The sequence below is a fragment of the Podarcis muralis genome, chromosome 14, assembly GCF_964188315.1.
Source record: "Podarcis muralis chromosome 14, rPodMur119.hap1.1, whole genome shotgun sequence".
Classification (NCBI taxonomy): domain Eukaryota; kingdom Metazoa; phylum Chordata; class Lepidosauria; order Squamata; family Lacertidae; genus Podarcis; species Podarcis muralis.
In genome coordinates, this window is record NC_135668.1 from 26,916,720 (window position 1) to 26,932,506 (window position 15,787).

At 46.7% G+C, this 15,787-nt stretch overlaps 1 protein-coding gene across 2 annotated transcripts in view; it reads right to left on the minus strand.

The window, feature by feature from the left end:
* The window catches only part of IGDCC3 (immunoglobulin superfamily DCC subclass member 3), a 111,824-nt gene that overhangs the window by 35,421 nt on the left and 60,616 nt on the right, over positions 1 to 15,787 (minus strand). For both annotated transcript variants that reach the window (XM_028705499.2, XM_028705498.2), the window contains 2 exons: positions 6,033 to 6,177; positions 2,743 to 2,873 (listed from right to left, as the gene is read on the minus strand). In XM_028705499.2, the coding sequence (XP_028561332.2) occupies positions 2,743 to 2,873; positions 6,033 to 6,177 (276 nt within the window). The remainder of the gene's footprint in view (positions 1 to 2,742; positions 2,874 to 6,032; positions 6,178 to 15,787) is intronic.

Genomic DNA, 15,787 nt, shown 5'->3' on the forward strand with positions numbered 1-15,787 from the left:
TTCTGCCGGTCATTGTAGACACAGTATTGAATGAGCTGAGCCAATGGCCTGACTCAATGGCAGGCAGTTCCTAGTGTTCGCATGAGAAGGCAGCCATGGCCCAAACCTGCCTGCCTTCCCACTCACTGCAGAGGCTGAAATACTGCAGGGAGGAGGTTCACTTGACCAGGAAAGAGCACAAGGGGCTGACTCCTGGAATTTATACCAGCCTTAGCCAATCAGGAAGCTTCATGCTGCCTGCCAGTCACAGGAGCAGATGCTGCATCGTGCTATTCCCTTCTACAGCTGAAGGGGGCGCTTCTAGGCAACCTGTTCATTGAGCAGGGAAATTAGACAACACTGTTGGTTTGCAGGGAAATTAGAGAACGCTGGCTATTTAATGATTCTGATTTGTTTGTTGGGGAGGTTACACAACCTTGCATCAAAGCAAGTGTAATTCCACAATTTTCAATGCAGTGCCCTGTCGCTTTCCTCGCTGCAAAAAGCCTGATAATTTGGGGAAGAAGGTTTGTTGCACAAGACCTCCCAGTCAAATATAATTGGGCAACCTGAATTTGCTGGGATGTGATTAGATATCACCCTAAAACAGCAATGATCTGGAAGCTGAAACACCCACAACACCCTAGTTCACTAGGCTTGGCTCCCGTGCACAGATGTCCACAAGGGTTCCAAGGTAAAGCCACGAGGCACAACTGATTTATTATACAATCTTTTAAAAGAGTCAGTGTGGCATAATAATGGTTAGTGTTGGACTGGGACATGGGGAGAGCTGGGTTCGAATCAGCCATGAAGCTCAGTGAGTGACTCAGCCATGAAGCTCAGTTAGTGACTCTGGGCCACTCAACATCCCATCTCTTAGCCTAACCTACCTCATAGGGTTGTTAAGGTGATGAAATGGGAAGGAAGAACCATGTAACCACCTTTTAGATCCTTGGAAGACAAAGGTGGTGCTTACATGCAATAAGTAAGGGACGCGGGTGGCGCTGTGGGTTAAACCACAGAGCCTAGGACTTGCCGGTCAGAAGGTCAGCGGTTCGAATCCCCGCAACGGGGTGAGCTCCCGTTGCTCGGTCCCTGCTCCTGTCAACCTAGCAGTTCAAAAGGACGTCAAAGTGCAAGTAGATAAATAGGTACTGCTCCGGCGGGAAGGTAAACGGCATTTCCGTGCGCTGCTCTGGTTCACCAGAAGCGGTTTAGTCATGCTGGCCACTTGACCCGGAAGCTGTACGCCGGCTCCCTCGGCCAATAAAGCGAGATGAGCGCCGCAACCCCAGAGTCGGTCACGACTGGACCTAATGGTCAGGGGTCCCCTTTATCTTAAGTAAGTAAGTAAGTAAGTAAGTAAGTAAGTAAGTAAGTAAGTAAATGAGTCTTCCTATGCCCTCTAAATCCTACACTGCATGCTGCCTTATACTGAGTCAGACCACCTAGCTCAGCCCTGACTGATAGCAGCTCTCCAAGGATTCAGGTAAGACTTTTTTCCAACTCCTATTTGGAGACATCAAGGATTGAACCCGGGTCCTTCTATATGCAAAGCAGATGTTCCATCACTGAGGTAGGTCCCTCTCCCCTGACACCAATTCACTTGCTGCCCTGGACAGCTCCCCTTGGGATCACCTTAGCTCTAAGATTAAGCTGTTGGGAGAGCTGCTTGCTCGGTCAGGTTCTGCTCATCACCAAAAAGCAAGCAGTGCCAGCCTGGGCTGCAGAGGCATGAAAGGAATGCCGCTTTTGCCCAGAGGTTAGCTTTGCCGCAGACAAGAGATGGAGGTTTGACTTATTCCTCCTCCGAAGGCTGGTTTCCAGGACATGTTGGTAAGCAGGTGTGAACAGCCATTTGCTAAGTGGGTGTCAAGGCTCAAGGGAGGTGGGACTTGATGAGGAAAGCAGCTTTCAAGAGGGTGCCAGAAGGTAATGTGTCCCTTTGGAGAATAGGGCCAGACCAAGGAAGGCTTATTTAGCATCCTGCCAGGCTCAGGACCAAGAGTTGGTCAGGTTGGGCACTAGCCAAGGGTCTTGGGGGGTTCAGACGGAGAGCGCATTTGCAAGCCCAACATTCCTGCAAAGCGAGAGAGACTCATGAGGGAGCATGTCATGCATCTTTCTTACTTGTACGTTTGCCTATGTGTGATGAGGAGGAGCCAGGACTGTTGGGTTCTGCAGAGGAGTGGCCTTCTGGTCCCACCAGTCTGCAGTGTTTGAGCATGAGAAAAGATGGGCCAACCCAACCACTTTACTTCCTTCTCCTCTCTATTCCACTAATTTCCATCAAGTACTTTGCACAAATTCAGGGCTCACGGGTAGGATTCTGGCTGCAGAATTTCACATCCCCTGCTGAGAAGCAGCCGGCTTTATGGAGCAATGTGTTCAAGGAATGTCAAACATCTACTGCTTGCCCCTGGCAAAACAGCTCTATGCACCTGCACTGCAGAATCCGGACACGGTTGTTGTTTCAAGACTTTTGACAGGTTGACAAGCACAGTGGGCACAGCGGGCAGGGAGGGTAAAAAAAAAGGGGGGGCTTTGTGAAGGTAAGCTCTATCTTCTCAGTAGTCCCCTAACCGGTGCCCTCCAGGTGTTTTGCATTCTCAACAGTCCCAGCCAGCACATGGCATCCAACACCATTCTAAGCACCGGTCTTAACTGCAGCCAAATGAGTCGCATTACTAGGCTGGCCTGGTAGGAAATAAGCGGGACGTACCACCTGCTTCTGCCCCCCCTCTGTCCCACAAACACACCAACCTGACACAGTGAGCCTGGCTCCCCTGCTGAACTTCACATTGGCAATGTTGGTGGCAACACAGTGGAAGATCCCAGTGTCTTCAGCTCGCAGGCCAGTAATCTGCAAAACGCCCTTAGGCAACAGTGTGTACCTAAAGGAGCAGGAAAAAGCAAGGGAAAGAAAGTGAGGGGGGTTTCAGCATAGTAGTGGGTACATGGGTATTTAGAAGGGTAAAGGCCTTTAGAGGGGGCAAAGTATGCCACTCCAAACTGCAGGTGGCTGGTGATGTTTTGAATTCCTCCTTATGTTTTTGTTAAGGCTCCTTGCAAGTAGAAATCTAGCACATCCAGCAAAGAACCCTGTTATGTTAGTTTTCTGACTGCAAGGGGATTTATTTTGTTTTGTTTTCACATGGTAGACCATTCAGAGTTGGCACCCAACACCTGCAGAATGTAGTGCTGTGGTCCATTCTGCCACCTCAGCATCCTGCCCGCTATTCGCCTGCATATGCAGGCCAGATCGAACTCTGCTTCCAAGCAGTTGCCTGAGGGGCATACTGATAAAATGATCAGCGAAAGAAAGAGATGAACAATCACATGGTATGCCTGATCTCATAGATGGTTTTATGATTCTCTGCTTTTCTAGCATTTCAGTATTCAGTTGATGGAAGTAAATAGTTTTCCCCCTTCAGAACTGAACTAAAATACTATTTTTTTTGTATGTGGTAAGCATTAGCCGAATGAAAAACGGATTGTTTTGATGATACTCTATGCATCTGTGTATGTATTTTATAGATGCAGCTCTTTACTCTGGCTTTTGACACCCAATATGTATATTTTTAGGATCCACCTTATGTCTATGAACTATTTGAATTGTTTTTAATATTGTATTTTAATTGCTATGAACTGCCCTGGAACCTTAAGGGTAAAGGACAGGTAAACAACAGCAGCAGCACCATGTTAATATTTGCAAGCTACTTTGGAGGCACTGCTATAAAGCAATCAATTTGGGGCATGGGCGTAGCCAGGATTTTTTTTAGGGTGGGGCAGAACCTCAATTAGCTATGTATTTTTACTGATTTTGGGGGGGGGGCAGCTGACCTCCCTGCTCCCCCCTTAGATACACCCATGATTGGGGGTGGTGGAAATAAATGGATTGAAAAATTAACAAACAACTAAGGAATGAATAATCCTCATTGATTTGTGATAAGTGGGGGAAAGGCAAGCTGGCAATGGTGCGAGCCTGCAGCCATACCAAGCCAACAAACACAAACCTGAATTGCAAAATTTGTTCTGTGAACATGCATCAAATGAGGACACTTTATTCTATGAACACAAAAAGACCCTTGCCAGATCTCATCTAGTCCAGCATTCTGTTCTCGTGGCAGCAAACCAGAGGCCCATGGGAAGCCTGTAGGCCAGACCTGAGCACCACAGCACTGCCTGTCACCTGCGATTCCCAGCGATGGGCATTCAAGAGGCTTGCTGCCTCTGACAGGGAAGGCAGAACATAGCCATTGTGGACTAATTCTCCTTCAGGGAATGGTCTTAACCCCCTTTTCAAGCCATCCAGTTCGGTGAATGTCGCTGCCTCTTTGGGGAGCAAATTCCACTTTGTGCTGTGCGAAGAAGTTACTTCTTTTTCTCTGTTCCAAATCAGCTTCATTTCAAATGCGCAGGCACACACCCTGGGATTATCACGGGATGTTTTTCACTGACCAGTTTAATTGCCTCTGCGATTGGTTGGGGGACAGGTGAATGAAGGTGGGTTATGAATTGGAAAGTTCCCTTGCTTATTTATAATATCAAGCTTAGTGCTGCTATTATTCTGGAACACTGGTTTTCAAAGCCTGCAGCTTCGGAGAAGCTTATCAGGGGTTTGCCAGATCAGTAATAGCTGTCTGTCTTCTCTGAAAGTCAGCTTGCCGACCACAGTATTTTCTTGAAAGGCTCAGCAACAGGGGGGGATGCCAGGCATGTTCTGGGACACAGTCTCAGTTCAGTGTTGAGGTCCAATCTGAACAGACAATGGCAAGCACAGGGTTCCCAAAAACATTTCCCAGAATCCTCTACTGCATCCAGGCCTTGTCATGGGTCCAGAAAGGCTCATCTCGCTTCCAGCTTTTGGGTACCCTAGCTACGCTAAAAAATTTTTTTAAAGGACAACCCATGAAAACAAAATAAGGCACAACTCCCTCCAATGGTTTGTTTATCTAATCAGCTGATCTGAGAGGACACATTCTTCACGGGTCTAATCTTGTGCCATCAAATATATTTCTATTGGTTTTCATGAACATTTTAATTTTAACTCTTTAAAATCTATTAACAGGTAACAAAAAGAAATCCTTTTAAACAAATCACATCTCTTAAGCTGAGAGAGTTTTGTCACATTTTGGTCCAATGCACATGAAAAATTTGTGAAGCTTATCAGATGCCAAAAGATTAATGGCCCCCTTTGCCGATCAGAAGGTTGGCAGTTCGAATCCCCACATTGAGGTGAGCTCCCATTGCTCTGTCCCTGCTCCTGCCCACCTAGCAGTTCGAAAGCACGAAATGCAAGTAGATAAACAGGTACCGCTCCGGCGGGAAGGTAAACGGCGTTTCCGTGCGCTGCTCTGGTTCGCCAGAAGTGGCTTTGTCATGCTGGACACATGACCTGGAAGCTGTACGCCGGCTCCCTCGGCCAATAAAGCGAGATGAGCACTGCAACCCCAGAGTCATCCGCGACTGGACCTAATGGACTGGACTGGACCGCGACTGGACCTTTACCTTTAAATTGGAGGCCCCCTTTGAGGTCAAGGACCAGGCCAATTCAATCTACCTCCCCTAGTTGGCCCCAACTGCTTGGAAGGGTTTTAAGAAATCTATATTTTAGTGTGGCAGCAGCCCCACTTTGGAACTCCCTGCTGATTGACCCCAGGCAAATGCCTTCACTGTACCCTTTTGAGCACCTGCGGAGAAGATTTTTGTTCAGGCAAGCCTATCCAGACACGGAGAATGTTGGCATGTGTTTTGATCTGGATTTCAAGTTTATTGTGAATTTTAATTAATTTTTGGATACTTTCGATAGCTGTTTCTAACTGCATTTATTTTACTGATAATTCAGTTGTTTTATCCTTTTTGTAAACCACCTTGAGGTTTCATTACAATCAAGTGGTATATAAATCTTGCGATTTAAATAAATGATAGGTTCCACAGTAGATATGAAGAACTTTCCACCTGCAAGGTGTTTCTGAATAGTGCAGAGTTTGAAAAACACCCCTGCAGCACTCGCAGCCCTGTTTGGAGGGAGCTGGGCCCACTGTCCTTACCTCTCGTTTTCTGTATTGATGGGGAGATGGTTCTTCTGCCACATGATCACAGGCTCTGGCAAGCCATGGATCTGGCACTGAAACCTGGCCACGCCGCCTTCTTCCACCACTGCACTCTGGGGGTGGATGTGGAAGTCAGACATAGCTGAAAGGGAAAAGGAAGGGGAAAAGTTGAAAGGGAAATGTGGGGGGAAATGTCGTGGAATTCTACTCAATATTGATCCAGAGCAGAACTCCAATGTATAGTTAGCAGAGTAAAAACTTTGTAGGATTCCCAAAAAAACAGATCAGAGGCAATTGTATTTCATCCAGCAGAGCTTTACTGCTACTGAAGGCAAATGGGCATAATGGTCACAAATCCAATATATTCAGGACTGGCACTGTCCATAAGAAATCCAGTTGCAGCAGACTTAACTTAAACTTACAATAACTTATAATAAATCTAAACCTTAACCTTAACCATGTACAGTGGTACCTCGTGTTAAGTACTTAATTCGTTCCAGAGGTCCGTTCTTAACCTGAAACTGTTCTTAAGCTGAAGCACCACTTTAGCTAATGGGGCCTCCTGCTACCGCCGCGCCACCGGAGCACGATTTCTGTTCTTAACCCGAGGTACTACTTCTGGGTTAGCGGAGTCTGTAACCTGAAGCGTATGTAACCTGAAGTGTATGTAACCCGAGGTACCCACTGTACAGAACACCACACCAGAAGGAAGAGAGATAGAAAGATAAAGTGAAACCTAGGCTGCTTCTGGCCCTACTTTTATAGTCAGCATGACCTTGGCTGAAAGAGGTAACAGAACCAGTTTAAGCCAGCTTTACTCAGCTTCTCTGAAGGAATAACCCAAATATAATGAGCCTTTTGCTTGTATCCTTCACACAGAGAAGCTTCCAGAAGCCTCTCTTCTGGAATTAAGTAGAACAGGAAAGATCTCTACGCATCAGATCAATACTTTCTGCACTAAGAAATGTGAACTGAAAGTTAATTCTGTATTTCAAATTCTGGCACAGCTACTGTCAAGAGCAACCCAAGACTCCAAAAAATGCAGCCTATGTCCATCTTTGCCAAGCTGTTGCCCTCCAGATGTTCCCAACAGCTAAATCTCCTCAGGGATTCCTGCTATGGGGATTCTCAGGAATATTCCTGCTCTGGGGCCAGGACATGGAACTTAAAAAGAGCCTGCTGGATCAGGCCAATGGCCCATTAGTCCAGCAACCTGTTCTCACAACGGCCCAACAGTGAGAAGCCAGCAAGCAGGAATCAATCACAAGAGCAATTTCACCTCTTGTAATTCGCAGAAGCATTACTGCCTCCAACCATGGAGGAAGAGCGTAGCAATCAGGGCTAACAGCCATCGATAGCCCTCTCCTCCTCCAAGAATTTGTCCAATCCTCATTTAAAGCTGTTCCAAGTTGGTGGCCATTACGGCTTCCTGAGGGAGGGAGTTCCACAGTTTAACAACGTGGTGTGCAAATGAGTTCTTTCGTTTGCTCTCAGTCCTTCAACATTCAGCTTCAAGTTCAAGTATGATGAGAGAAGGAGGGGGAAAAACTGGTCTCTATCCACTTTTTCTACACCACACATCAATTCATGCATCACTATGATGTCTCCTGTTACTCAATTTTCCCCTAAGCTGAAAAGCCCCAAACGTTGCAACCTCATGGCGAAGTCACTCCATCTCCTTGATCATTCTGGTTGCTCTTTTTCCTGAACCTTTTCCAACTCCACAATATCCTTTTCCAGGATATTTTCATCCGTGCCCGTAACTCCAAAACCAAAAAGCCCATCTTTAAACTGTGCCTTATCCTCTCGCCCCCCTGCCAGCCTCCCCTTAACACAAAATGCCTCCTGGCTGCACATTAACACACACACGCACACACCTCAATCTCCTTCCTTCAACACACATCAAAGATAATACATGTGCATCTCTTTAAGGGAAAGAACCAAAGACATGTCAGGAAGGATCCATCATTCATCTCCAGACTCCCATTGGGCTCCGACAGATGGGAGACTTCTTATTCCACTTCATACATTAAACATGGGCCATATCACCCTCCTCTCACGCCCCTCTGTCATAAGCTTCAGCTCACTAAATAGGGAGGGTTTAGAAAATACAACATGCTGATTGTGCTTTTAAGGGATCCACCGTTGTTCCTCTCCGTCTTTTAACAGGGGGAAAAAACACCAAAAACAACAACCCTGGTTTCAACTGGATTTTAATGCCATCTGAGAGCATTTTATTAAATTATGTAAGCTTCTTGAGCACTAATTACATTTTATTGTGCTAAGAAAAGGGCTTTGAGCAGCAACCAACCAAAGTGGAGGTAGAATCGGAACATACTTATTGTATTAGCGCGCAATACTATTATACAATAGCGAGGCTCATAAGAAACATCACTCTATTTTTAGCAGTGCTCTTAGTAAATGTTTTTGTTAAATTCTACAGTCTAAGTTGTAAGGGTAACTGGAAATGATCTGCCAGGACATAGTTTTATCCTCAAGCTTTTTTCCATTGTACTACACATTTCAGCGAAGTGTTTTCTGGCTTAGGGCCCCTAGCAATGATTTCTGAATTGTTTGGGTAACCCCAGAGTTGCATGGAAGCTGATCAGGGCTTTGCGAATGGAAGTTTAGGAATGGAACCTAGGAAACTGCCTTACTCTAAGTCCCTCTAGATTTTACATCAACCTTGCAAATACCTCAAACACCTTATTAGCCAAACAAGCCTTTGTATCTCTTCAAAAGAACACCACTTGGCGTCAAAACCTATCTGAGATCCTGGTTAGATACACCCTACCGGAGTTTAATATCCTCAAACTGTGGAGCCCAGACAAAGTTCGGGAATGGATCCTGCAGAGAGACGCTCTGTTAGATATCACAAAAATACAGAACCCAGGGTCCTCCCACTGGCTTCCCCGACTGAAAACAGTCAAAACCTGCGCCAATTACTTAGCGAATATCACCAATCCCACCCTTCGGAGAGCCTTCACCATGGCCCGTTTTCAAACCATTCCTACGGCCTATCTGTCAGGCAGATATGCAAAAATCCCAGTAGAGCAGTGTATATGTCCTTGTCATATGAGAACCAAAGAGGATCTCATACATTACATGTTGTATTGTCCCATCTATTCGGCCTTCAGGGATGCGATGTTACAAACTATTCCCAAATCAATAGTCAACTCTGAGGACCAAGTAAAGTTTTTACTGGTGGACGCTGATCCACGGATTTCTCACGTGGTAGCAGTCTTTGTGGTGAAGGCTATGAAAACTAGGGTATGGTTCCTGGATGAAACGGTGAGGTCCCTTCCATTGATCTCCTAACCTGTTGCTGTATCTTCTTTCCTGAATGGTGGGGTTTTTTGGGTAGTTTCCTTGCTGGGATAGCATGACATGAATTTTAGCTTACTTTTATAATTTTATTGTTTATCTTTTAACAATGTTTTATGGTATTTTGTGTAAAGGCATGGACCTCACAAATTTAATAAACTTGTTGTTGACATAGTTTTATCCTCAAGCTTTTTTCCATTGTACTACACATTTCAGCGAAGTGTTTTCTGGCTTAGGGCCCCTAGCAATGATTTCTGAATTGTTTGGGTAACCCCAGAGTTGCATGGAAGCTGATCAGGGCTTTGCGAATGGAAGTTTAGGAATGGAACCTAGGAAACTGCCGTACTCTGAGTTCCTCTAGTTCTGTATTGTCTACACAGACTGGCAGCAGCTCTCAGGCTGGGTTGTCACCTAGCTCTGCCTGGAGATGCTGGGGACTGAACCTGGGACCTTTTGCATGCAAAGCAGAGATGCTGTATCTCTGAGCAAGGGCCGTTCGGGCTGAGTGTGTCCTTGATAAGGACCCCATTCATATTCAAACAGGGTAACATGGAGGCCCCAAACGATGCCCCATGTTAATTGTGTTGGCACCCTAGAACATTGAACACCACTAGAAGATTGAACACCACTGCTATTAGTTATATTCATATGAGGAATGAATAACCATCACAGAGCTTAAAGACTTCCGTGAACTAAATAGATTGGCTCCAGCTCCAAACACAAAGCAGGCATGCCAGAAAAGCCCCCCCCCCCCTTTAATGATTTGCAGGGACCAAAGCAAAACAAAAGCAAACCTCAACCACCCCGAAACCATTCAAGTTCAGAAGGCATAACTGCTCTCTAGGAATCCCCAGGATTGCGGTCCTCCAGCTGGCAAAGGGTTAACCGGAAGGAGAGCTTTGTCAACAAAAACAGCCCCCAAGTGAAGAAATGGGATCTCTGTCACTTTATTTCAATAATATCATCTCTTCCAGGTAAAATTGCAGCAATAACCTCTCCTCTTAAAGACACTGGTATTAATATTTATCATGAATAATACATCGGGAAGGCATAAATAATTCATTGATGAGGATGTTAAGTAAAATAAGGCTCTACAGTGACCCTATAATGTGTCTTTAAAGCACAGTTTTGTGTCGGATGCAGGGGGGAAAGGCCACAACCCTCGCCAAAGCGATTGGGTGTTTTGTTTTTGATAATTTGTGTTTTCAAATAAATAAATCATGCCCTATGCTACAAAATGTTCTTCTCCTTGTTTTTAAAACACGGGTTTGGCAAACTTTATTTACAGCTGCAAAGGCAGCCGTTGTGAGCAACTGTCTTGCAGCTCAGCCCCAGGCCCTAGCAGCAAACCATCGCTGGTAGATTCTGAATGGCGGGTGGGTGGTGGTCCCATCACTGCCATTGCCATGAGATTTCCAGTATGACTGTGCCAGAAATGCACTGGAAACAAGCCAAAATAATGGTGTTCGCTACTTGCTCACCTCTCCATTTCAATTCTCAGGAACATAGGAAGCTGCCTTATACTGAGCACTGGTCCATCTAGCTCAGGGTTGTCTACACTGACTAGAAGCGTAGACTCTCCAGCATTTTGGACGCAGAGCCTCTCCCAGCCCTACCTAGAGATGCCATTGAAGAGTGAACCTGAGACCTCCTGCTTGCAAGGCAGATGCTCTTCCACTGAGCTACAGAACTTCTCTACTGACTGATCAATGAAAGTAGCCTTCCCCGAGCTGACACTCTTCAGAGGCTTTGGACTGCAGGAGCTGATGGAAACTATAGTTCAAAACATCCCAAGGGCACCAGATTGGAGAAGGTAAAGGTACCTCTGACCATTAGGTCCAGTCATGACCGACTCTGGGGTTGCGGCGCTCATCTCGCTTTATTGGCCAAGGGAGCCGGCGTACAGCTTCCAGGTCATGTGGCCAGCATGACTAAGCCACTTCTGGCGAACCAGAGCAGTGCACGGAAATGCCATTTACCTTCCTGCCGGAGCGGTACCTCTTTATCTACTTGCACTACTTGATGTGCTTTTGAACTGCTAGGTTGGCAGGAGCAGGGACCAAGTGACGGGAGCTCACCCCGTTGCGGGGATTTGAACCGCCGACCTTCTGATCGGCAAGTCCTAGGCTCTGTGGTTTAACCTACAGCGCCACCCGCTTGGATTGGAGCTGACCCAAAGATTAAACCAATTCAAGATCATACCGCAGAAATGCTACCTTGTGTGGTTCTCTTTCCACACCATAAAAGTAACGCACGCAACGCCTGTCAAACAGGGGAGAGGCAAATCAATGGCTGCTAGCCATGATGGCTGTGTTCTGCTTCCATGGTTGGAAGCAGCAATGCTCCTGAATGCCAGTTGCTGGAAACCACAGGAGGGAAAAGAGCTCTTGTGCTCAGGTCCTGCTTAAAGGTTTCCTACAGGCATCTGGGTGGACACTGTGAGAACAGGATGCTGGACTAGCATTGGTCTGATCCAGCAGCGTCTTCCTAGGATCTTAGCTGGCTCTGGCATATACGGTGCCCAGTGCTTTCTGATCACTGAGCATATCAATGGGCTCCGGCGGACTGGTTTCCTTCACTACAGATGCAAAGGCTTACGAACAGAGCAATAAGCCCTTCTATCCTCTCCCATTTAAGGGCCAGGTCACAGCTCCATCCATATTCAAGAGAGGTTTATTCAGGCAAACAGCTTGGTCGGATCCCCCTTAATCGAGCCACAAGCCAGCTCATGAGCCTGATGACAGCGGCAGCAAATCTGATATAATAAAGATGAAAACAGGTATTGAATAAAATTTTCTTTACTCCACGAAAAACTAAATTGAAGCCATTAGGAGGCAATCCGTTTTCGCTCAGCGGAGCATTAGCGATAAGGAGGAGGCTGGCCACGATTTGGTGTGGGAAAAGGGAAACATTAACTCAATATGTCACAGTAAATCCAAGGCCTGTTAGGATCATTAAAGCACAGGCCCTGGGATCAACTGCAAGCAAGGGAAAGTGGTGTGTGTGTGTGTGTGTGTGTGTGTGTGCGTGCGCGCGCGCGCGCAGCAGAGGAAGGATGAAGAGACAGAGCTGACACCAGGTTACAGGGGACTCTGGGCTAAGTGACCCTTTAAGTCCCCCGGGGGCACTAGGCACCCTCACAACATAGGACATAAGAAACACCTGCTGGATCAGGCCTATGGCCTGTCAAGTCCAACATCCTGTTCTCACAGTGGCCTGTAGGAAACCCGCAAGCAGGACCTGAGCACAAGTCCCCTCTCCTCTCCTGTAGTCTCCAGCAACTGGTATTCAGAGGCATTGCAGCCTCTGACCATTGGTTCCATAATCGCTTTTCATTAATTGAGAGGTCATCTGACAACACCCCCTTGCCAGCATGCAGCCCAGTAGAAGATTGCCTGTGAAGGGGAATATATCTGTCAGGGAAGCTTGCCCAACCATTAATTACCTTCCCTGAGGGTCCTCTGAAACACAATTTGAAAACCACGGATAGTGAATGTAAGAACCGTCATAGTTGCGGAGAACAAAGGTCTATCTTTGGGTACCCAGTATGGTGCTTTCTCATCATCCCGTGGCCATCGGCCATTCTGGCTGTCGGGGCTGATGGGAGTTGGGGAGTCCATCAACATCTGGAGAGCACCAAATTGGCTACCCTTAGTCTATCTAGTCCAGCATCCCCCAATCTGAATCCCTCCAGATGTTTTGGACTACAACTCCCATGGGGCTGATGGAAGCTGTAGTCTAAAATAGTTTTGAGGGCACCAGATTGAGGAACACTGATCTGATCTTACATCCAGGTTCACTAAAATGTTCAGCCATGAACTTTGTGCTGTGGCTGCAAACATGTGCTTGCGGCTCAGACCAATTTGAACCATTTTTATTTTAGTTTATTATTTCTTACATTTATAGGCCCCCTTTTCCTCCAAGGAGCTCGTGGTTCTCCTCCAGCCCATCATATCCTCACAACAACCCTGTGAGGTAGGTTAGGATGAGAGACAGTGACTGACCCAAGGTTACCCAGTGAGCTTCATGGCTGAGTGGGAATTTGAACCCTGGTCCAGCACTAACTGTGATGCCACGCTAGCTCTCATAATTCCAACCTCCTCAAAAAGAGGAGAATAAATGTCTTACTTATGCATTTACTTACTTACTTACTTACTTACGGTACTTACTTACGGTACTTACTTACTTACCTACCTACCTACTTACACCTTTTTCAGTAGGGTTGCCATATTTCAAAAAGTAAAAACCAGGACACCTCGAAAGTTGTTGAGCCAAAAACCCACCATTTTTCAATTGACTTGCCTAAGATCCAGGACAAAGCACCACATTTTGGAAATCCCCCTCCCCCAGGCATCATTTCTGCCTTTGAAATCCCATTACTGTCCGGGGAGCCCTATTTTCAGTAATATCCCACCTTTCTTCCACCAAGGAAGCCAAGGGGACCCTGGAAAATGCAGCAGAATTAATGTAATGTTTAATAGTTGTGTGTAAAAAGCAAAGGAGAAAGGTGTGCTCTCTCTCTCTCTGACTCCCTTGGCCATTCATGGTTCATGAGAATGCAGCCTTCCTGTAGAGGGCGGGGTAGGGCGAGTGGAGGGAAACTTTTGTCTGCAGTCGTATTAAATTAGCAGCATTATAAGATCAGAGGCTGAGCATCATTTGCTCTGGAATCCTTCCAGATGGCAGACTTGGTCAGGGGTGTTTGTGTGTGGAAAAACTCCTTTCTGCAGAAGGCGTCATTATACAACATGCCAATTAAACAGACATGGGAGCCTTTCAAAATCATGCTTGAAAGTGGAGGATGCGAAACACAACCTCCAGCGTCCATTCGGCTCCTTAAATTGTTGGCATTCTCACACTCAACAAGACTCACCCCTCAACTGACCCGAGTTCAAATAGCAAAATGCCAGGCTTACCTGCCCCCCCCCACAAACACAGCTCCACAAACACACACATTATAACAACATGAACCAGGACTGGCCCAGTACATTTTGCCGCCTGAGGCAATGGACAAAATGGCGTCCCCTCTCCATGTACTGAATTTGACTGAATAAACCACTGAATCTTGTTTCCAAACCCTGTCAGCGTTGATAACATCCCTTCAATGAACCTGAAGTCAGGAGGCTAATTTAGGCTGCTATCACAGCATGTGTTCAAAACACCCTGACACCATTTTTAACAGCCATGGCTTCCCCCAAAGAATCCTGGGTGCTGCACCTTGTTATGGGTGCTGAGAGTTTTTAGTCGACCTCTAATCCCCTCACAGGGCTCCAATTCCCAAAGTTCCTCATGTAGAGAGATTGAACTGTCAAACCACTTAGGAAACTGAAGGTCTGCGAGGGGAATAAGCGTCTTCTCACAACTCTCAGCACCCTTAACAAACCACAGCTCCCAGAATTCTTTGGGGGGAAGCCATGACTATTTAAAGTGGCATCATAGAGCTTGAAATGCACAGTATGAATGTGGCCCAAGAGGGTCCATGACAGGCCCGCATAGCTCTGATCTCCAATAGACAAGCATGATCAGGGGGTCAAGAGGAATGGCAGGTAGGAGAAGAGTGCTGCTCCAGCCCCATTTTCTGTCACATGAGGTGACTGCCTCAGTCTGTCTAATGGTAGAGCCGGCCATGCCATGAATCTTGCAGCCTGAGCCACAAGGTCAACCCAAGCTATGGAGAGTCTGGACATTGACTGCCTTATACATCAAGCTCAGTATTGTTTACACTGACTGGCAGTGGCTCTCCAGGGCTTCAGGCAAAGCACACCCACTCAAGAATCCCAAGAACTTTAGTTTGCTAAGGGTGCTGGGAGCTGTAGCTCTCTTAGGGGTGAATTACGGTCCCCTGGATTATCCTGGGGGGTAACATGCTTTAAATATATGGTTTGTATGCACCCCTTATCGGAGGAAGGTGGGGGAAGAAGTGATTTAATACAGTCCCCCCTTCACACTCTGGAACCTTAGGATGTGAAAGCAGTTGGGAGATGAAAGGGAGGGAAAGAGTTTGGGGGCAGAGGAGAAGGGAGCAGAGAGGCTTTGTCTTCCTTCAGCGACCCTCTGCTTTGACAATCCCAATGGTTTTTACAAAGCTTTGAGGGCATTCAGAAAGTGACATTGTATCTTCCTTTTGCATCCCCCCCTTTGATAAAAAAAGACCCTCTCCTCCATCACTCAACCCCCTCCCCCCACCAAAAGGCTCCACTCCCAGAACAAGGGGCTGCTGGCTATTCAGGGAAGCTCAGTGGCGGCAAACTGGAGACTCGCTCTCCGTGTCTAATGATGCTATTGTCCAAAGCTGCCACTGCCAGACCCCAGAGCCCGGCTCTGAATACTCCCTTCTCTATGCGTAGCCAAGTGTGAACGACAGCGCCGCCCATTTATTCTCCCAGAGTCCGAGGAATAGGGGGAGGGGGGAATGTGCAGGCCGGACT